The 23,171-nt window shown below is 42.2% G+C and overlaps 1 protein-coding gene across 1 annotated transcript; it reads right to left on the reverse strand.

Annotated features, from left to right (window-relative positions):
- Positions 1 to 1,818: 1,818 nt before the first annotated feature.
- On the reverse strand, positions 1,819 to 21,387 carry LOC309797884 (zinc finger protein 354A-like; the record flags this gene model as incomplete). Its single annotated transcript, XM_082646273.1, has 5 exons — positions 21,247 to 21,387; positions 20,108 to 20,195; positions 16,097 to 16,223; positions 15,032 to 15,163; positions 1,819 to 2,556 (listed from the first exon to the last, which is right to left on the reverse strand). Coding segments are annotated over exons 2-5 (1,030 nt in total), but the record flags the coding sequence as incomplete, so codon positions are not given.
- Between the last annotated feature and the right edge of the window lie 1,784 nt (positions 21,388 to 23,171).

Genomic DNA, 23,171 nt, shown 5'->3' on the forward strand with positions numbered 1-23,171 from the left:
AAACAACCAACCAACCAAACTACTGAGTTGCTTATAAATTACTCCTCTTGTTTTCTTAAAATTGTTTGACACTAGAGAACACCAAGTAGGAAAAACATACTCTTTATTTCATGAAGTGATTGATGTACCTTCCAATATTTTGGCACATATGCTAGATTCATTAAACTACTTTTGACAGCCCCTTCTGCTGTGAATTTAGAATATATGTTATTAAATATATATGTATAATATATATTAAATATAATTTAATAGCTTTAAACTTGAAAACTGCTTCTTTTTCCATTTAATATACTTAAGATGACAGCTCACAGTATATAGCATGTATAATTTCATAATAAATGACTTCAGAGCAAAAAAAATAATTCTGAGAACAGAATTAAAAATTGTGTAGAAAATTTCCAATTCACAGCAATTACTAGAAGAACAAAGGAAGAGAACAGACTTTTATTTCTACTTTTAAATGAAATCCAGGCACAAAGTTTGACATCAAGTCAGGAAAAGGACAAACCCCAGAAAGTCAGAGGTAGTTTACAATTCATTTGTAACTTTCATTTGGTCCTTTTCTCTAAAAATGTATAATTTCTTTGACCACATCTTTTATATACTATTACAATGTCAGTTATTTTTTAAAAAGTATTAAGTTTACAGTTTAACAGGAAATCCAGTGCACACTTCCCCTCATCACCCAGATGTTTACAACAATGACATATGATATGCAGTATGCGATGCTGTAGAGAAAACAATTACTTTACAAATGCCCAAAGTCAATGTCTCCAGTCCGGAATTCTTCATTTTAGGTTATTATAAAGTGTCTGATAGGACTGAACAATTTCCACTTTTCTCATTATCTATTACATAGGTTTATCCTTGGAATTTATTATTTGATGACTAAATCATAGAATGGCTTTTCATATCTATTACATTTATTACATCACTTTCATGTATTCTGATGAGCTTTGGTTTCAGAATGTCACACATGCAAACCTACTTTCTAGGGGTTCTCTTCAAGATGAATTTTATGATGATTAGTAAGAGATGACCTGTGATTGAAAAGTTTCCCACATGTATTACATTCATAGGGTTTCTCTCCAGTATGAATTCTCTGATGGGCAATACGTGATGAGCTTTGTCTAAAAGTTTTCCCGCATGTATTACATTTGAAGGGTTTCTCTCCTGTATGAATCCTTCGATGTTGAATAAGAGCTGATCTTTGGCCAAAAGATATCCCACATTCTTCACATCGATATGGTTTCTCTCCTGTGTGAATTCTCTGATGATTACTAAGGGATGAGTTACACCTGGATGTTTTCCCACACTCATTACATTTATAGGGTCTTTCTCCAGTATGCATTCTCTGATGTTGAATGAGAGCTGAACTTTGTCTGAAGGCTTTCCCACACACTTTACATTTACATGGTTTCTCTCCAGTATGAATTCTTTCATGAATAATAAGTGTTGAGTGGGAACTTAAGGCTTTACCACATTCATTACAATTTTAAAACTTCTCACCAGTAAGAATTAGTCGGTGTCTGTTAAGTCGTGAAATAGAAGTGAAACCTTTTCCACATTCATTACATCTATAAGGCTTTTCTCCAGTGTGAATTCTTTCCTGTTGAATAAGAGATGCACTCTGACTGAAGGCTCTCCCACATTCACTACATTTAAAAGGTTTCTCTCCTGTGTGTTTCCTCTGATGATAACGAAGGGATGAACTAGACTTAAAGGTATTGCCACATTCATTACATAAATAGGACTTCTTTCTGGAATTCATTCTCTGACATCCAGGAAGGGATGTGTTGCAACTAGATGCCTTCCTACCTGGATTATATTTATAGAGGTTTTCTCCAGCATGGATTTTTTGATGTATAAAAAGACCTGACCTTCTGCTGAAGGATTTACCACATTCTTTACATCTATAGGATTTCTCCACAGTGTGTGTTCTTAGGGGTTTATAAAGGGATGTACTGAGAGTGAAGGCTTTCCCACATTCTTTACATATATAGGGTTTCTCTCCAGTATGAGTTATTGGATGTTGAATAAGAGCTGAACTTTCGTTAAAGGCTTTCGAACAGTCTTTACATTTAAACAATTTCTCTCCACTATGGTTTATCTCATGTTTATGAAGGGATGAAGTATTAATGAAGGTTTTCTCACACATACTACATTTATAATGTTTCCCGGCTGTGTTGATTTTTTGTTGATTAAATAAATTGGAATTCTGTTTGAAGCTGTTTCCTTGTATTTCACATTTTGGTGGGGTGTTTTCTCTGGGAACCATCTGTTGCCTAACAAGGACTGACTTTGGGCTGAAGTTTTGGCCAAATTCAGTATTTTTATGTTTTCTTTCTATAGTGAGGATTTTTTTGTGAGCGACTGAAACTATCTGAACACTTTCTTTTTTCTTCTGCTTTTTCTCTAATCTGTCTTCATATTTGCAGGGGTTTTCTAATTTGAAGTCCCAGGGTCCATTCCTTTTGGATCTTTTCATTATCAGCTCCTGAAATGAAGAACCTTGTGTTTGAGTTGACTTTGTGGTTTTATAACTGTTCTTCCATCCTGGAAGGGAAAGAAAAAACTGAAGATGTTCCATGTGATACAGCATTTGGCTACTGAGACTAAATGTATAGACTGAATATTGATGGTATTTAAATAAGGTCTTGGTATATGGCCAAAAACAGTAAGAAGAAAAACTTAGGAGATTTAAGCAGTACAGAGAATCAATCAACATGAGTTGAGAACAACAGGGTGGAGAAAAGATTAAACAAACCCATTTAAAGAGGGTGAGTGTAAGAGTGATCAGAAGAATTGGCTAATGGAAAATGGAGAAGAGGGATTCAAAGGGGAGCCATGAATTGGAAAAGGCAGCCTGGGATCAGAGTCCAAAGCCTATGATAGAATCCTAAATTATCTTCATGACATTTTTCTTCTTTGTGTAATCATTCCTAATCTGGAAAGTCTTCATCCCTTTTCCCTCATGCCAAATTCCTTTGTATCCTTCAGACTCAGTCCAAAGGTTAACTCTGAGTCCCTTCTTGACTGTGAGTTTCCACAGAGCATTCCTGTTATTATAGGCACTCACCACAGTGTTAAAAATATATATCTATATATTCTATATATGTAATTATATTTATCTATATCTAAATATTTTCACTTTCCTTTTCTACCCTAATGTTCTCTGCAAGCAGATTAGCATGCCCTATTCACCTACAGATCCTCCTAATGGCATCTGAATTATACACAAAATGTTTGTTTTGTTAACCTTCCTTAATAACTTATATATACCTAATTGGAACAATGTCAAATAATCTCAATTATTTATATATTAATTTCATACACACACACACACACACACACACACACACACACACACACACACAGGATTCAAGACTTGCATGAGAAGTTGCCTTCCAGGACAGTACATTATACAAGCAGTGGGAGGGTTTCAGAGCCAGTTCAAACAGGAAGTAATTACTGAATTAATCTACAGAGGTGCCAACAGGTAGGCATGAAGCCAAAAGTTGCAAGATAAGAAAGCAGCCTTGCTCATTTATCAAGCAGGAGATGCTATGCAAGCAGCATAGAAAAGAGTCAAAGATCAATAAGACAGGAATAAACAAAATGGTAAAAAGGGCTAACATGATAAGGTGGTAAAAAACAGAATTAAATTCAATAAATTTTAAAGTTGGGTAAGGACACAATTCATTGAATATTAAATTCTGGTGGGGAATAGGTATACATATATTTTGGCATTTTCTCCTGGGCTAGAGTAACCATTTAAAGGGCTCCTTTGCAACTCACTGTATTTTGAGATTCCTATCTGACATTCACTTTCTCACCTGTTTACAGATTCTCTCTGCTTGGTGAACATAATATATTCTGCTTTTCTCTTTTCTTCTACCAGTGTTAACTTCTCAGTTTCCTTCATGGGTAACTTTCTATTTCCACTTTAAAACTGCTTTCCCTAGGGTTTGGGATTTTTTCCCCCATTCTACACACCCTCTCTGACTAATTTTAAATGCACCCATCTTTACTATTTTTTTAAGGCACTGATATTTGCCAAGCCGAGCAAGTGAGAATAACACTCATTTTAAAATACATATATAGGTAAGTATCAATAAATCACTCATTAAATTAGGAACCACATCTTCTGGAAGAGACCATAATGTGCATTTTGGGTAATAGCTCTTTTTCACTTAGCCAATCACAAAACCTATCTGCTCTCTAATCTTTACTATTTGTTGTAACAGAAAGAGGAGTGTTTTTTTTTATTTTCTGTTCAACACCTTTCAATTTCCTTATCCATCTAAGTCTTGCTTAAGTGATCCAAATTTCAATAACATTATTTGGGCACAAGTGTGGGAGGCAGTGGTAAAAATGGAGTACTTTCCCTGTGAACATCAGTCATTGGTTCTAGGTTACTACACGAGCTGGGAAGAAAATAGCAAGATTCCAAAATTTTGGATTGTAGTTTATAAGGCAAAGTTAGAGACCCTGCCTTAGGTCTGAATGTAAGGACTGCAGTTTTACAACCAACAACTTTACTAGAGCCCTGAGCACTGGGCTCGGGTACCTAAATGGTACTCTGTTTCTCATGCTTTACTGTTCCACCATAGACTCCTAACTAGTCTCCCCACCTCAAATCGTGCTGTCAATTCAGTCTCCACACTGTAGCCACAGTAATCTTTCTAAAATCCACATCTTACCATGTTGCAAACTTCTGTAAGATCCTCCAAATTATCTTCAATGATTTGTATATAAGTACGGTCCAGAGTACTTAACATGGTCAACAAGGTGTTTCATGATCTGACCTTTATTCACCTCGGTACTCATCTCCCTCCCCTGGTTTCTTGCCATGTATACTGAACTACATGCACTTTCTGGAGCACTACATGGTTTTTTTCTTATTTTGTTATATTTGCATATGCTGGAGACATCCTTTCCATTCACAAATATTTATTAACTGCGTACTATGGACCAGGTAATGATCCACAACTGCTGAGCCTGTGCACCTGGAGCCCGTGCTCCGCAACAAGGGAAGACATCACAATGAGAAGTCCGTGCACCGCAACAAAGAACCCCCGCTTGCTGCAACTAGAGAAAGCCCGTGCGCAGCAATGAAGACCCAACACAGCCAAAAAAGAAAAAGAAGCTGAAGAACTGAAAAAATCACTTAGGCATTGTAATACTAGAGGGCAAGAAAAGGAAGAAAAGCAGAAGAGTATGGTGGTCCAGAAGCCAAAGGAAGAAAGTACTCCAGTGAGGAGGCAATGATCAACTTTGTTAAACAATTTAAGAATTAAAAACTTAACCCTGATTGTGCCAAGATGGAGACTGTCTGGGATTTAATAACTGCTTTTCATGGACTAGTAAGGAAGAAAGCCCTACTGGAGTGCACAGAAGAAACAATGGGAGGTGAGAACATGGAGACATCAAGTATAGAAATGCTTTTGAAAAGTTCTGTTTAAGGGAGAATAGAGAAACAGGACATGGGGAGTTTTTATTTTTTAATGCAAGTAATTATAGCTACAAGGGTCCATACCAATACTGGGAAACTCACCTCAACTCTACTTCAAGTGCCAATGCCTTAGTCCAGAATGGGACTAATAACTTAAAACAGTCATGTTTCCCAATGAAGGGGACATCAGTCCTGGATTATGGACATCCTAACTGTTCTTTATGGTCTGCTTAAAGTTTTCTGTAGGTCTAAGATATGTCTCCTGAAGTGCAGTTCAACTTTTGCTCTCTCCCAGAATCAAGCCTGGGCCTGAGCTAACTCATGAACAAGGTTATGACTTAGGTCAGAAGTTTAGAGAACAGGTGATTTCGCCAATGACCACCACCCTGACTAGTTCCTGTCATTAGGTCTAGTTTCTCCTCCCTTGGTGCTTATGAAACTCTGTGAGTCTCTCTTCAACCTTCTCTCCCTAGATGATTTCATCCACTCCCACACCTCCTATCTGAATGACTATCCTGAGCCTCAAAACACTTTACAGAGGTATTTCCAGCTGCCTGCTAGACTCTTCATTTGAGGATTTTTCTTCAAATTCAGCTTGTCCAAATCCGAATCCAGTGCATTCCTTTCAAACTCTTTTTGTGTTTCCAAGTTCTGAATTATATCATAACTTCTTCAGCTCCTTTGCCATCAATTCTTAGTTTCATCTCAGAAGCTTCTCTCCCCTGCATTCCAAGTCTAGTCAGTCATCAAATTCCCTTGAATCTCTTCACTAAGATGTCTCTAACAACCATCATTAATACATCCAAGTTCAGGATCTCCTTACTCAATAGTGACTATTGCTATTGACCTTCAAGGTGATCCCCTGACCTGTTTCTCACCTTTCTAGTATTACTTCCCACTGAACTTAACCTTCTTACTATATAGAACTCCTCTTATTATTTCAAAAAGCACTGACTGCTCCTTATTTAATTCATTCAGCAAATACTTAAAAAGCACCTACAACATGTCAGGCTCTATCTTAGGCATGTGATCCACAAGACATTCCAGATCTGGTAATGAAAAGAAACAGTTAACTTCTTTAAGGAGCTCCCAGTTTGGCATTAGAGACAAAAAAGGAGAAGTGTGGTAATTTATACAACAAAAACACAAGACAGAAATGGATGAAAATGTGAGCTTACAACAACATCCAAACTACCCTCAGATAGTACCAAGTACAAGCTGGGAAGGCGTACTAGTGGTGGCCAGAATTTGGGGGAAGAAATGTCTAAAATGGGATTTTAAAGGATTAGCCATAGATTAGATGGAGGGATAGTGTGAGGGCTAAAGGCAGCATCAAAATCTTTGAACCCAAGCCAACTTTCCAGACCTATATCCTTCCCACCTTATCCTACAGGTGGTCAGATTCAAAATTATTCCTATAAAAATGTCACATGCATTTGCAGTCTCGTAAGGTTTTCTAGAGCCAGAGAATTGAGGGAGCTATATGCTGAGAATTACACACAACACCACGATGGGGGCAGAACTACACATCTGTAAATGTATTCCAGAATGCCTGTGTTGGTGAAAAAGAGAAATGCTGTTTTAGAAATTCTGTTGTTGGTAATTCTGATTTTTAAAGCTTTTTATTATGGAAGATGTTCAGCATGTACAAAAGTGGAGTGAATTGTACAATGAATTGCCAAGCCAGCATCAACAATCACTAATGCTGTTTCATCTATTACCTTATTATGGATTGAATTGCATCACCCAAAAAAGATATGTTGAAGTCCTAATTTCCAATAACTCAGAATATAACCTTATTTGGTAAGGTTAAGTAACTTTGCAGATTCAATCAAGTTGAGATGAGGTGATTAGGGTAGGTTCTAATATGACTGGTGTCTTTATAAAAGGGAAATTTGGACACAGGCAAGCACAGAAAGACCATGTCAAGATACCCCAGGGGAACACCAAGTGACAAGAGAAGCAGAGACTGGAGTGATGCAGCTGCAAGCCAAGGAACAAGGACCACTGGCCACATCCAGAAGGTAGGGAGAGGCAAGGAAGGATTCTACCTGGAGTTTCAGAGGGAGAATCGCCCCACAAAACTGTGAGACAATAAATTTCTGTTGTTTAAAGCCACACAGTTTGTGGCACTTTGTTGGAGCAGGCTGAGAAAATTAATACAACTCCCTTACGTCTCTTTCATTAGCATATGCTAAAGTATGCTAATTCTGTATTATATCATTTCATCAATAATACTTCAGAACACATTTCTCAAAGATAAGAACTCTATTTGTAAACATAAACACATATTTTTATTATAACCACCAAAATCAACATTATTGTTTGAAGTTATTTTTGCCTGTAAGGTATTAATTACATGTTCTTCACCCAATTCCAATGTGGTGGGGGGGGGCGGTTTCCACATCAATAATAAGCAATACTTGGATACCAACTGGGTGTCCTCAATTCAGCTCAACTCTGACATTAGCTACCTGGAGATAGCATCATATCCCACAGGTTAAGGGTTCAGTCCTACAAGACTGCCCCCTGCCTCCCTCAGACACCAGTTACAAACCCAGGTTATCATCTGTACTTCTGACCAACTGGCTATAAATCAGAGGTTCCCACGACCCCCTTCTTAGGTTTGGTTAATTTGCTACAGTGGCTCATGGAACTCAGAGAAACATTCTGCTTACTAGATCACCAGTTAATTGTAAGAGGATATAACTTGGGAACAGCCAGATGGAAGAGATGCACAGGTCAATGTATGGGGAAAGGGAATGGAATTTCTAAGCCCTCTCTAAGTACACCACACTCCCCAGATCTCCACATATTCACCAACCCAGAAGCTTTCTGAATCTGTCCTTTTGGGTTTTTATGGAGGCGCCATTATACAGGCATGATTGATTAAATCATTGGCCACTGGCAACTAATTCAACCTCCAGTCCCCCTCCCCTCCCTGGAGGTCAACTTTCAAACCTCTAATCACATGATTGGTTATGGCAACCAGGCCCCATCTTAAGATAGGGTCCAAAAGAAACCTCATTAACATAACAAAGACACCTTTGTGGCTCTCATCACCTAGGAATTCCCAGGGTTTTAGGAGCTCTGTACCAAATATATATTACTTATTATAAACCACAATATTTATATAAATCACTAAGGATCTTTATTCAAGCTGCTGTGATTTAAAAGCATTTGAGATAATTTTTCTCTGTGACTAAGCCAACAACCTGAAACACAATTAGGGTCATTTGTTTCATTTTGCTTTCAATATTTATGGAACACTTTTTCATTTTTGTTTAATCTTGTTTTATAATTTAAATTTTTTTTTTTTTTTTTTGCGGTACTTGGGCCTCTCACTGTTTTGGCCTCTCCCGCTGTGGAGCACAGGCTCTGGACACACAGGCTCAGTGGCCATGGCTCACGGCCCAGTCGTTCTGTGGCATGTGGTTATCTTCCCGGACCGGGGCACGAACCCCTGCATCGGCAGGCGGACTCTCAACCACTGCGCCGCCAGGGAAGCCCTATAAACATTTTTATGGTTCCAAAGTCAACATTATAAAAACAAGGTACCTTAAAAAAATTCTACATTCTATCCTTGTTCTCTCAATCCTTTTTCTTTTTCTTCCTTCACCTTATAGGTAACCATTTTTATAGATCTGCTTTTATCCTTTTTTTTTTGGCTTCTCTATTTTTTTTTAATATAAGCAAATATACACTTTGTCTTTTTTGGTATCTCCTCCTTCCTTTGATAAAACTATTCTCACTGTTCTGTTCTGCACTTTCCCCTACTTAGTAATATTATCACCCCACAGTGGAATTTACAGAATTCTTCCTCATTCTTATTTACAGTGAGAATTCCACCATGAGAATGTCCCTCAGCTTATTCAACCAGATTCCTTTGATGGACAGTTGGATTAACTCTAACTGTAATACACCAGGACATCATATGGGTACACGATAAAGGTACAGCTTTAAACCAATATCCATATTGCTAATTAGAAACCACAGCATTTATAAAATTCTAGCCCAAACTGGACCCAATGGGCTAACATTATCCAAAGCCACATACAACCAAAATCACCTCTTCTGCCAGCCAAGAAGAGAGCTAGCTGAAGGCCGTAGAACTACTCCTTAGAATGAGGAAGCTCTTTATGTACTGACATGGAAAGAGTTTCAATATATATCAAGAGAAAGGGGCAGAATAATGTGTGCTGTATAATATAATTGGAGTGGACAGAGAAAAACAAGAAATATTTGTTTATATTTGCATAGAAGAGCTCTCCAACTACTGCCTCCTTGTCACATCTCACCTTGTCGTATCCCACACATATTTATCTCCTCCTGCTCACTCACCCCTCATGGGCTCCATTCTGGCTTCTGTCCTTACCACTACTCTAAGGCAACCATGACCTTCATGTGACAAAGGTAAGATGCTCTCTTCAGTCCCCACCTAACTTACCTCTCAGCAGCATCTGATAGTGACCCCTCATTTTCCTTCAGATGCTCACTACCTAAGCTACAGTGACCCTGAACTTGCCTCAAATTCTTCTCATGTTCCACCAGCTTCAATCTCCTTTGTGTGCTCATTTTCCTCTACCTGAGTTCCGTAGGTTTGAGTGCTAGGCCCCTGATTCTTTTCACTCTGTACCCTTTCCACAGGCCAGCTTCATCTATAAACATACTCTAGGCAAGACTTCTCTACTCTCCATACCTAATTATACAAAACCCAGCTCAAAACAGCAACTTGAGTGTCTCAAAGACAGCTCAACTGAATTTATGATTATTTCCTCCCCCAACCTGTATAACCTTTCTGTCTCTGTAATTGGCACCAGTTCTGAATCAAAACTTTAAAAGGCATCCTTCACACCTCTCCCTCTGCTAATCAATTACCAAGACTTGTTTATTCTGCCATCTAAATATGTCTCAAGTTCATCTACTTTTCCCTACCTCTACTGATACCATCCTTTATGAGACTTGACTTCAATGACACTAGACTCCCGTGTTTCCTTCTATAGTACACCTTACCCTTGTCTTCCCTATGGGTTCATTTCTCTCTGCCTAGCCATGAGATGCCAGAGTTCCTCAAGATTGAGTCCTAGGCTCTTTCTTGCTCTTGCTGTACTCTGAATCCACTCCACAGGCTAACTCAAACTCAACCACTCTTTCAATTATCTTTAGTGACAGGGTCTCCCAAATTTACATTTAATGCCCAGGGTATATTATAAGGGGTGGAACTCCAAATCAAACAGGCTATTTGACATCTCCACTTGAATAACTGGGTCAACCAAAGACAATTTAAGTCATCCAAAACCATATTTATACCATCCCCCAAATCTGATCTCCTAGCACCACTATCTCAGTGAAGGATATCACTGTCCATCCCAGAACAAACCACAAACCAAGCACGCATCCTTGACAACTCCATCTCCTCTATCTTCCATATCTAAACCATCTCCAAGTCCTGTTGCTTTTATCTGCCAAATATCTCTGCAACTGGTTCCCTTTTTTCGGTCTCCATCACGACTACCTAACCAAGTCATTCATACATTCACTAACTGGAAGCTGACTCTGACCAGACACTATTTTAGGTACTGGGGACATGGGAACAAATGAAACAGACAACCCAGCATGAGGGAATTTACAATCCAGAGGAAGAGCTGATAATAAATAAATATGTACTATTTGGCAGTAATAAGTACTCTGAGAGAAAATGAAGCATGGTGAGGGGATAAAGAATGTGGAGGACAAAGGACCTGTGTCCTGTGGAGGACAAAGAACAAAGGATGAGCTGTGTCTAACTGACAAAGTGCCATCTGAGCAGAAACCTGTATAGTGTGAGGAAGTGAGTCAAGTGGGCTCCTGGCCATCAGGAAGAATGGTCCAGGAGAGGAAAAAGCAACTGCAGAGGCCCTGAGGTGGGAGCCTGCTTGGCCTTCCTGATGAACTACAAGGAGGCCAGGGTGATTAGAGTTCTCCAATGAAGGGCAGAGAGGAAGGAGGTGAAGGCGAAGAGGTAGCTGGGGCCAGACCACAAAGGCCTCTGAGGGCCACGCTGCGGGCTTTGGATTGTGTTCTATGTGATAGAAGCCACTAGAGGTTTTGAGCATGCGAGTGAGATGACCTGATCTATCTTTTAAATAGACCATTCTGGCAGCTACAAGGACAGTAGATGTTGGTGGCAGAAGAGGAGCGCAGGGGATGAGAACAAGACTAAATCAAACATAGTAAACAGGGCTACAGAGCATTTGGGCTCAACTTTCACCTTGTAAGAAAGGTGAAAATCACTGCATGATATTTCATTAGGTTGCCGCTATAACCCCTACAGCACCTTTCTGCAAATTAGAAAAAGACCCCTATTCTCTGTGCAGATGAAGCCCCAGCAAGTCTCAGTGAGTCGAAGGCAGTCCACAAGCAACCCCTTAGCTGACCACCCTTCCAGGTTCAGTCTGCCCTGAATTCTTGCATAAATATAACAAAGGAAGAGAAAAAGACAAAGAAAGAAAAACACCTTTTCATTGGAGGTAACTGTTTACCTAGATCATCCCTGGATTTTAAACTTTTTGAATAAAAGAATATTTTCATGTTAGGTGTAAATCAAACTCATGAGACGTTCAAGTTGATTGAATCACATTATGCTTATTTTATATATATATATAACTTATATACGTAATATGCCAGAATAGTGATTAGACTTTGGACTCATTTCTTAAGTAAGAGACTCAGATGAGACGTGTACCCTTTGAGCCATTTCCTCCCATCTCTCAACATGAAACATACAGATCCAGGGATGACAGTTTGTTTTCCCTTTTTGTCTTGTTTTTCCTATTTGTGAGGAGTCTTGAAGTGAAAATTATATTTTAAAAACACACTTGGAGGCAATTAGAGGTTCTAGGAGTCCTACCCTGGAAGCATAAGCTTTTCTGTCACCGGTTGTTCAAAGGGTTGGTTTTTGGTTTTGGCCTACAGTTAATGATCAAGGTACTTCCAAGAACATCCAGGTCCCTCACCTAAGCTCACAGGGAAGTGAGCTCCCCTTGGAAGGGAAACTGTTCCAAGGGCACTTTAGTCCAGGCAAATGGGAGACTCGCCAGGGGTGCAGGAGAGACACAACCACACGCCAGCACACCCAGGACGCCCCATCTCACTGTCTCCTTTGACCAAAGAGAGGAGGTTCATCCCATCAAGAGAAATGCACACACTGCTTGGCTCTGATGGCCTTACTTCCTCCAGACACCCACTCAGAGTTTTCCTTTGGGGACAGTTTCCCAACTCTGAGAAGGACTTGACATCACCACTAGGTGTCTTCAGGGTCTCTCTGGACAGCTTTCGACTCCAGTCATACTTTCTATTCAGTTTAATCCAACTAACATTTCACTCAGGAAGGGGGACTCCTCATGGATCAGAGGCTCCCGAGGCAAATGGAAAGGGAACAATTCTTCCATCTCTTCCTTTGATCTTCCACGCCATACTCAGTCCACACCTGACGCCCCTCCTAAACTCTCCACTGGTTTCCTGCTGCCTGTGTTCTCTGTTTACTTTGTGGTGGTCTCTAGCAGTTCCCACAAAATTAGAATATTTCTCCCAAGTGACAGTTAAAAGATAAAAGGAGAGATACGTGTGGTTCCCACCTCAAAAGATCTCACATTATACGGGGAAGAACGAGCTCTACTAAAGGTGTGGGTGCTTTAGGGATCGAGACAGCCTGTCCCACAGCCCTTCTGCTGGGCCCGCATTGTGAGGGGTCATCACTGACTCGTCTGGACCCGACAGCAACCTCAGACAAGTCCTACTACGTCTATGGCAGGTGGCTCCACATTGGTTGCAGGCTGATCCTTGCACAATATAAACCTGGGCCTGTGGCCAGGGTACTTCAACTCCTCAGAGGCTGTGCCTGGCTCTCAGGTCCCGGCTCCCTCTCCCTGCTCCCGTCTCCACACACCGGCTTCCTTTGTCTGGACTCTTGGACATGCTCTTCCTGTGCCTGAACGCTTCTCACAATGTGGGATCCGGCCCTTCCTCGGGAAGCCTTGCCCACAGCACTCCTCCTGTTCCCCGTTCTCACAGCACCTGTGGCTCTTCCCCCGAGGTCCTCACCGGAGGCTGTCATTCCACAGCCCTGTGTGCGATTAGCCTCCACCTCCACTGAGCTCCGCCAGGGCAGGACCTGCATCCTTCTGTCCAAGGTTGCACTGCTGTTTATCACGGGACAGGGAAGCAGTGAGCGAGGCTTAGAACCTGGCTCCCCCAGAGCCCTGGCCTCCCCAAGTCAACAGCTCTCAGTCCTCAACTTCCATGACAGCCGAATCTGCCAGTTTTCTCCTCTGGTGACTTCTTCTCAGGCTCAGCCACAGATTCTTCCTTCTTAACCCACCTCATAAAACTGAGGTTTCCTGGGACTCTGTCCTCTCCTCCGGTCCCTCATCTGCTCAGCTCAAGGCTTCAAATGCCACCTTTGCACTGATGGCTCCCTGACCTCCCTGTTGAGTTCTGACCCTGTTTACCTTCTACAGCTGTCCACTGGTGACCTCTACCCATATTTCACTAACATTTCAAATGAAACCCATCCCACACCGAACCTGTCCTATACCCTTAATAAAGGGACCTCTCCTCTTTCCTGAACTCACTGCACATGCCTTCCTCCAGGTAATGTCTTGCCTACATTAGGCAATAATCTCCAGAAGGTTCCCACCTCTAGTTTTTCCTCACTTCAAATCTAGGACCAACAGTGTTTCCAAAGTAACCATTCTTAGTTAATTGAAACTGTGTAATAAGGACTCATGAATATATTCTCTGTGAAAATTTTAATAACATTGCATGTAACTAAAGTCCCCTTTCATCAATGCCCATTCTCAGTCCCAATCCAAATGTAACTAGTTACCAGCTTAGGTGTCCCCCGACCTTTCTCTTGGCACTTACACGCACATAATGCATATAGACAAACACCCACGTAATTTTCTTTACACATAGATGGCGATATGTCATAATAATGCACCGTAACTTGCTTTAGTCCTTCACGTAGCTTGGAGCTCTGCCCACACCAGTGCTGCTGCTTTCTGACTGTGGTGCTGTGTGCCAGTGTAGGGACCCACCTCAGCTTCTTTAGCCTTTACTGAGGGACGTTTAAAGTATCTCAGACTCAGACTATTTTTTCTAAAATATCAACAACCATACAACTCTTCTGCTTGAAACTCTTCAATTATTTCCAGTCATCCATGGACAGTTCCATCCCTAAGAACTGTACCAAAGCACTTCATAGTGTGGCCCCCACCTGGCTCTCTAATCTCATTTCCTTCCTCATCTCTTTCTTTTCCCATATACCCTGAGCTTCAGTCTGAATGAATTATCTGCAGTTCCTTAAATGCACTAAGTTTGCTGAATGAATGCATGACAATGTAGCCCTCCTCTGAAACAACAGGAAATCACAAGAGAAAAGATCCTGAGAGATTCACTTGTGCAGTAATTATCAGAGAAGAAGAGGAAGCTTGTGACTAGGGGCCTTAGCATCCCTTCTCCAAAACTTCTTCAGGACTGAGAACCTGCAGAAAATTCCCCGACCAACATCTCCGAGTTGCACATGCACTCACTTACCAGACTGCTGCCTGCAGAGATTCCGCACCCACTCACCTAGAGAGGAGCCTCCAGGGCTTTCTTTCTCTACCTTCCAGGGATCTTCTCCTTGCTGCAACAGGGAGATCACCTCGGGTTTGGAAAATGGGAGTCCTGCTCATAGACCAAAAAGAAGAAAAAAAAAGAAAAAGAAAAAAAAGACTTGATTTTGCCTTGACACAAAGAGGTATCTGAGATCTGAGCGGAAAACTCAAAGGATGATACAGAGAACTTCTGTGGGATGCTCCAGTTGTGCCCCCACAATGTGAGGGGTGTGTTAGGGTAAAAGCAAGGGGCAATGTAACATTTAGTTGTATGTTAGTGAAGTATGATAAACATGCAGACTTGATTAACAGGGTGCTAATAGCTTTCTATACAAGAGGGAATATGTATATACTGTTAAATGTATGTTAAATGTACAGATTCAATTAATATTTGTAACAGGTATCTGTGGAAAGGATTATGTACCAAGTAGCTTGTTTAAAATGAGAAAACACTATCTGACTCCCTTTGAAAGATGGCAGCAGTCAGCAAACTATGGGTCATAGGCCAAATCTAGGCCACTGTCTGTTTATGCATGGCCCTTGAGCAAAGAATGGTTCAAAAAAAAGAAAAGGAATATGTTACAGAGACTATATGTGGCCCACAAAGCTGAAAGTATTTACTCCCTGGCCCTTTACAGAAAAAGTTTGCTGACCCCTGTAAAAGAGAATTGAAAAAAGCCAGTGTTGGGTCAAAGAAAAAGGTTGAGGGATGCTCTCTGTTAAGAGATGAGCAAACACATCATAGTTCAGTCATAGTGGGAAAATGTTGCCTGCAGTGAGGGAATTTCTAATGTGCAGCTCTGTAGACTGTCCCATCCATGGGGCAATTCCATACCTACGAGGGAGAAAAAGGTTTTCAGGTTTATTTATGGAGATCCAGTTTGCACAGTGCTAAGGCAAAACTCAGCTAAAGTTTTTAATGACCCAGGGCTTTTACCCAGGAAATCAGATGCTGAGGTATCCCAATTTCTGAACTCTGTATCTACAGGGAAAATTTCCTTACCCAATGAGACAAGGTTACTATAGTTCTCCAGCATCACATCTTGGTACAAGTTTCTCTCAGAAGGAGCCAGCTTTCTCCACTCATCCCGTGTAAAGAACACAGCCACATCTTCAAACGTCACTGACACCTGTAGAGACAAGCATCTCAGCTCACCCAGGACCACCCATCACACAGGGTGAAAAAGGCGGCAGTGGGGAGTCGACGGGCTACCATGAAATGCTTCTGTATTATTCTAGGTTCTGAAGGTTCCAGGTCATTTGCTTAATGAACAACTGACCAATGACAAATAGATACTGAGTAGCAGGAAGTATGAACCAGGCTCCGAGTTAACTGCTACAAGAGATGGGTGGAGGTATTAAGGCCATTAGTGGGAGTGTTAATTAGAATAATCTTCCTGTTGGCAATTTGATAACATACATTAGAAGCTTTAAAATGTGCATACTCTTTAACTCTCCAATTACTATATTTGTTTGATAATGAACACTGAACAAAAATGCACATGCAAGGACATTTATCATGGTGTTAGTAACAGCAAAGAAATGGAAACAACCTCAATAATCACCGGCAGAGACTAGGTTAAATAACTGAAGGCACTCTGTGCTCCCTAAAGCTTGAGGACAGTAATAATGGAAATTAAAATAGCTATAATTTATTGAATGCTTTTTTCAGGCTAAGTACTATTCTTAGAGCTTTATATTAACCTTTAGTGTATATCTTTATTTTATCTTCACAACAACCCTATGAAGAAGGTACTATTATTGTGTCCATTTTACACAAGAGAAAACAAAGAGAAATTTATCCAAGTCACACAGCTGGTATGAAGGGAAAACTCACTCCTCCTGCATGTCTCCGCTACTCTTAATACAACACTACTTCACTTCTGACACCAGATGTGGGGGGTTTTCCACACACCAAGCAATTGTGGGACACCAGCTGGGTGTCCTACAATTAAACTCAATTCTGACACCTGAAGATAGTGTCAGATTCCCACAAGACTGGCCCCCTTTCAATGTCAATCACAAGTCCAGGTTGTTACCTGTGCTGCTGACTGACTGGCTATAAATTGGAGGTTTCTACAACCCTCTCCTCAGGTTTCATTAATTTGCCAGAGTGGCTCACAGAACTCAGGAAAACATTTACTTACTAGATTACTGGTTTATTATAAAAGAAGACATAGGAACTGGCAGGTGAAAGAGCGGCACAGGGAAGGGGTGCACAGCTTCCATGCTCTCTCGGGATTCACCATTCTCTCTGACTCTCTACATGTTCACCAACCTGGAAGAACTCTGAACCCTTCTGGGTTTTTATGGAGGTTCATTACATAGGCACGATTGATTAAATCACTGACCATTGGCGACTGATGCAACTTTCATCTCCTAGGGTGGTGACAGATGGATAAGAGGGGTTATTGGGGGGCAGGACTGAAAATTCCAACACTTTAATCAAGGTTGGTTCCCCTGGCAATTCGCCCGCATCCTTAGGTAGGGTACAAAAGTAACCTCATTAACATAAACTCTGGTGTGGATACAAAACACACCCATTGTGCCTTCATTGCTCTGAAGTAATTTCAGGGATAAAAAGCATATATTACTAACCACTTAGGAAATCACAAGGGTTTTGGAAATTATGTGCCAGGAACAGGGACAAAGACCAAATATATATTTCGTATTATAAATCACAATATCACTGGTCAGTGGTAGAGGTAGAATTCCAATCCAAGGAACTGCCTCTCAACGCCTATCTCATAGGCTTAAGTAATAAATGATAATCCATACAATGGAGGTAAAGAGCAGTGATGGTAGCAAAACACTGTGAACGCACTTAATGCCAATATACTCAAAAATGATTAAAGTGGTGAGTTTAATCTTATGTGTATTTTATCAAAATAAAAAGCTAAAATGAGAAAATAAAAATATACATACATACATATGTACACATGTACATCAATAAATAATAAATAAAGAAAGGTACACAGACAATTATTCTGAGGGCTGCATACCAAAGGTATGACCATGATTATCTCAAGATGTTGGGGTAAGACTGATTTTACGTTTTTATTCTCTGAGATTTTTAACATTAACATGCAGTGCATGTATAATAAGATAATTTATTGGCACATGGCAGGGAATACAAGAAATGATCTTTGCCCTCAAAAGAATTTACAATCCAACTGGCAGACAAGAAAAACGCGTGAAACAATTTGAACAAGAAAAGTGTCGCTGGACAGGACCATATACTATTTCCTCGTTCAATCCTCATTTTACAGATGAGAAACACAAGGTCCAGGGCAGTTAAGACACCAGGTCACATACTTTACCAATGGCAGAGACAAGACGATAACTGAAGTTTTCTTTTAACCCAGCACTTGGTGGGTATATTCTCTCTCTGGTCTTAAACGTCCTGTCACTGAGTTTTACACACAATTCCACATAGTACTGATGTATCGGCAGCAGGTGAGGTTAGGGAGAAATGTCACATAGGACTCACAAGCAGGGATGGAGAAGATTCTGGGTAAGAGAGCAGCCTGGCTCTGTTGGAATGGAATGGAAAGGGCTTAGAAAAAAGTAGCCCAAATATGCAGAGGCAGGTCCTAGCCACAGTCTCACAAGATCAACCACTACCACATTTCATGGGTCCAAAAGATACACAACATCACATTGCAGAGAACTCTGGTCATTTGGGAGCCAGGCCTGCCCTGTGTTCTGAAAGATGTACCAGAGGAAAGGCTGGATGATAACTAACATGAACTTAGAGGCCAGACATACCTGGGTTTGATTTCAGGTTGCCTGACTTCGTTGAGCCTCAGTTTCAAGTGTAAAATGGGGGTGATAACTTCTGCTTCGCTATGAGAGTGAGAACAAAGGTGAAGCCCTCAGGATATTCCCCAGCAACGTTAACTACTATTAGATGAGGATGAGTAAAGGAAGGACACTGTATAGTCATTTCTATCTACCAACAGTAGATAGATAGACATCATGAACTAGAATAATATCGTTTAGCTACCACAACCACCACATATTGAACATCTACTATGTGCCCGGCCCTGATAAGAATGCTTTCCATGCACTAACTCCCAGGATCCTCTCATCTACCCTTTGAGGTAGGCCCAGTTGTTGTATTCACTTTACAGGTGAAGAAACTGAGGCACAGAGAGGAAAGAAACTGAGGCACAGAGAGGTGGAGTTTTTTGCCCAAGACCCATTAACAGCAACAGAGGAGATGGGCACAAACCTGGCCATCTGGCTCAAAAGCCCCACTGAGGAATCACTGTATACACTGCCTCTCCACTACCAATATCCCATGAAACTCTCACTGCTGCTTCCTGAGGAGTCTTCTCTCTGCTCTTGGAGTCAAGAGACCTCTCCATCTACGTCCCCACCAGCATGGCTATCCTTTGTTCACACAGTGGCTCACCTGGATGGGGTCCCACCCTCATTCTCACAACATAAAGATGAAAATGGCAGGTCAACATCAGTTTTCAAGAGAGTGACAGAAGCAAGGCACATGATCCAGAAAGTTAAGATGGAGAAAAACTAAAAATTATGGACTGGGAAAAGCCTGGCGAAGGTATCATGAGGATTTCTCAGGGCGGAAAGAAAAAGAAAAGCATTCTGGCCAAGGGTAGGGAGGGGGACACGACTGAGCAAAGGAGACAGGCCAGAAAGGAACTCTGCCAAGTGTGCATGTTTGTTTGTTCTGACCCCAAGTGGTATAAGACATGTGGCATCTTACCTATCAATTCAGTAATCATACAGTGAATTGAGATTAATGAATAAAAGAGTGTCTATTAGAAAAAAAAAGAGAAACACAGGCCATGGATTGGGGGGTTGGAGGCAAGCATTCCCTATGCAATCCACCATCCACCAGGGTGGACCAACTCTTCCAAGGCAGAAGGACATGGGCTCCAAATCCTGGTGAAGACTGTATTGGGGAGAAAACTTCAGTTTGAGGGTAAAATAACAGAAAAAAAAACCCATCTATCTCTAAGACCTGAGATGGCAATGAACTCACCTGAGACCTTGCTTCCCTCTGTTCAGTAGCCATGTCCTCTTTCTGGGCAGTTTCACCTTAGGATGGGAGAAGTCTCCAGAAGCCAGATCTGAGAGAAGAAAAAGGGAACCAGGAGGAAGCCCCTTCTGCTTTCTAGACCTCAGAATCAGCAGCTCTGAAACCTTTATACCACTTGAAAATGATGCCAAGTGCCCCCAGAGAAGGAAGTCAGAAGGAACGAGGGCTAGACAGGACCAGAGAGAAGGGCTGGGTCATCCTGGTCCAGGCCCAGCTCTTTCCCTGGCTCAGAGGAAAAGTCCTAGGACTCTATCAGCAGTAGCAGCAACTCCCTGAGCCTCACCGCATGCCAGGCACTACCTATCAATACATCGAGTCCCACAGCACAGTTGGCATTGTCAGCACCCCATTTTATAGATCAGGAAACTGAGGGCAGAGTGGGAGCAACTTGTCCCAGTCCACACAGCCAGGGAGGGTGGCACCAGGGTTCCAGGCACCGCGGGCTCCAGAGCACCTGCTCTAACCTCCCTGCGTGCATGTGACAACTTTTCTCCACCTCAAGCATTCCCACCCAATTCCTCCCCCTCCTGTCAAGGAAACAATTTCCAGATTTCTAGAGAAAGCTGCTTCGGAAAGGGAAAACATCAGCTCTCCTATGGCGGGGAGGGGCTGCTGTCTTGAGGAAAGGGCCCATTAAACCAAAGACCTGGGTCCAGTCCTGGCTCTGCCACTGGGGGAAGCCGGCGACTCACTTCTCGCGTAAAACAAGCCTGTCACTCGGAAGTGCAGGGGTGATGGTAAGGGGAGGAAATAATTTTCTCACGTTCACTGCCAGCCCGAAACAAATTCAAATGCCAGCAGGCGCTGAGCAGGCAGCGCGCTGGGAACTGGTCGGAAAGAAGCAGGAGGGTGGCTGGGTCCAGCCAATGGGGACGAAGTGCCCGACCTGTCTCGTTCAGCTGCACGTCAGTGGGACGGCTGGGGGCGGCAGGCGAACAGAGTCAGGGGTGCCCGGCTCTCGGCCCGCCGGCGCCCACAAAGACCCGGCTCGCGTCTCTTGGGCCTGTGCCCCATGCCCCGGCGACGCATGCTCCCGAAGCCCGGTCCTCCCTCCCGCATCCTGCCTACCCCCCGCCGCTCACCTCGCCCAGGCATCGGGGGTTCCGCGGGCCGCAGGCTGGAGGCTCCGGAACTGCCACGGCCAGACAGAAACTTCCACTGGGGACTCCACGCGGTGCCGCCTCGGCGGACCTCTGGCGAGTAATTACCTCATGCCAACGGCAAACGCCCGACGCCCTACGCCCCACGTAGGTCCGGGAGGGACGGGACAGGGACAGTCGCGAGCCCCTCTGGGAAATGTAGTCCATGCGAGAACAAAAGATTCTGGGAAATGTAGTTCTTCGAGCTTGTCTGCGAGGAGAGCCCTGGCTGAGCCTATCACTTGTCCAGACCCCATTCTGGGTTCGTGGTCGAGCTCCTTGGGCTGCTGGCTCCTGGGTTCCTGGTTCTTCCAGGAGGAAACCGACGTTCCTACAGGGCAGTGACTTGTAGCTCTGCATCTGCGTAAATGAGAGCAAGGCAAGTAGACAACCGCCAAGAACAAACCTATTTCCCCGTAAGTCTTTCAACAAGAGTGTATGGAGGACTTCCCTGGTGACTAAGTGGTTGAGAATCCGCCTGCCAATGCGAGGAACACGGGTTCGAGTCCTGGTCCTAGAAGATCCCACATGCCTTGGAGCAACTAAGCCTGTGTGCCAGAACTACTGAGCCTGTGCTTTAGAGCCGGCAAGCCACAGCTACTGAGCCCATGTGCCACAACTGAAGCCTGCGCACCTAGAGCCCATGCTCGGCAAGAAAGAGAAGCCACCTCAATGAGAAGCCCACGCACCTCAACGAAGAGTAGCCCCCCTCACACCACAACTAGAGAAAGCCTGTGAGCAGCAACGAAGATGCAGCACAGCCAAAAATAAATAAAATAAAATAAATTAATAAAGAAAAAGAAATTTATCCTGAGCACAGACTCTACATTCTCGCTATATGCTATGTTCATCGTTGCTCAGCTGTGTACCAGCGCTGTGGCACAGCTCTGTGTCTTCAGATGACCCCACTTGGAAGCACACTGCTTGCTCTACCACCAGTAGACTTCAGGGGTCACACTGCACGTCATCCCCATGGTTCCAGTCCTTACATCATCTTTACAATTTTTCCCATAAGAGGTTTAATTAATGAATTGTCTAATACATAACAACATGAATGTGTAATCAGTACTGCATACCATTATACCTATACCAATTAATAACATTGAAACCCAAATCTAATCTTGTCCTATAGGACTCAAATCATTGGCTAGGTTTAAGGAGCACATATTTTGAAACATTTAAATTTGATCCAGTTCTAACAAGTAATCCACACTTATTCTATTCTCATTCACATCATTTATGACATTACATTAATACTTTCTTTCATTTCTTGGCTCAGCAATACATCAGCCCAAGAAATGTGACTTAGCAAATTGTGGCATATTAATCTCTTGCTAGCACAGAATATATTTTGTAAAGATTTCAAGATACCCCTTACAGATTTCCTCCTGTGTCTAAAGCACTATGCTCATAAGGCATGTGATTCTGTGTGTTCTCAAGGCCTCCAGACACCAGGTAACAATGGCCCACACAGAAGGACAAATCTGAGAATAGTCTTTGAGTTGAAGTGAGCATTTTCTGTCCCAAGAGGTAAAGGTAAAAAATTATGATTAATAAACGTACCCATGCATCTTAACATACAGAAAAATTTAGATCTTATACCTTCTATCCAAGAATATATAACTAAGATTAGATAGGTGTAACTTTGGGGCCATTATCCTCCACATCCTCCAAGTGTCCAGAAGTATCTTCTGGCCCAGCAGCCATAATTTCAGCTGGCTTCACACCATTTTATTGTTTCATTTATGTTTTGAATAGATACAAGGAGTGCAGTGTGACAGCTGGTCTTTGTCAGATATTTCCCTTCAGTGGGAGTGGTCTTTTCAGAGGTGCATACAACTATTCAGCAGCTGTCTCCTCAGATGTTT

Source organism: Mesoplodon mirus, assembly GCF_964341445.2.
Source record: "Mesoplodon mirus genome assembly, contig: HAP1_SCAFFOLD_1177, whole genome shotgun sequence".
In the NCBI taxonomy this organism is placed as follows: Eukaryota; Metazoa; Chordata; class Mammalia; order Artiodactyla; family Ziphiidae; genus Mesoplodon; species Mesoplodon mirus.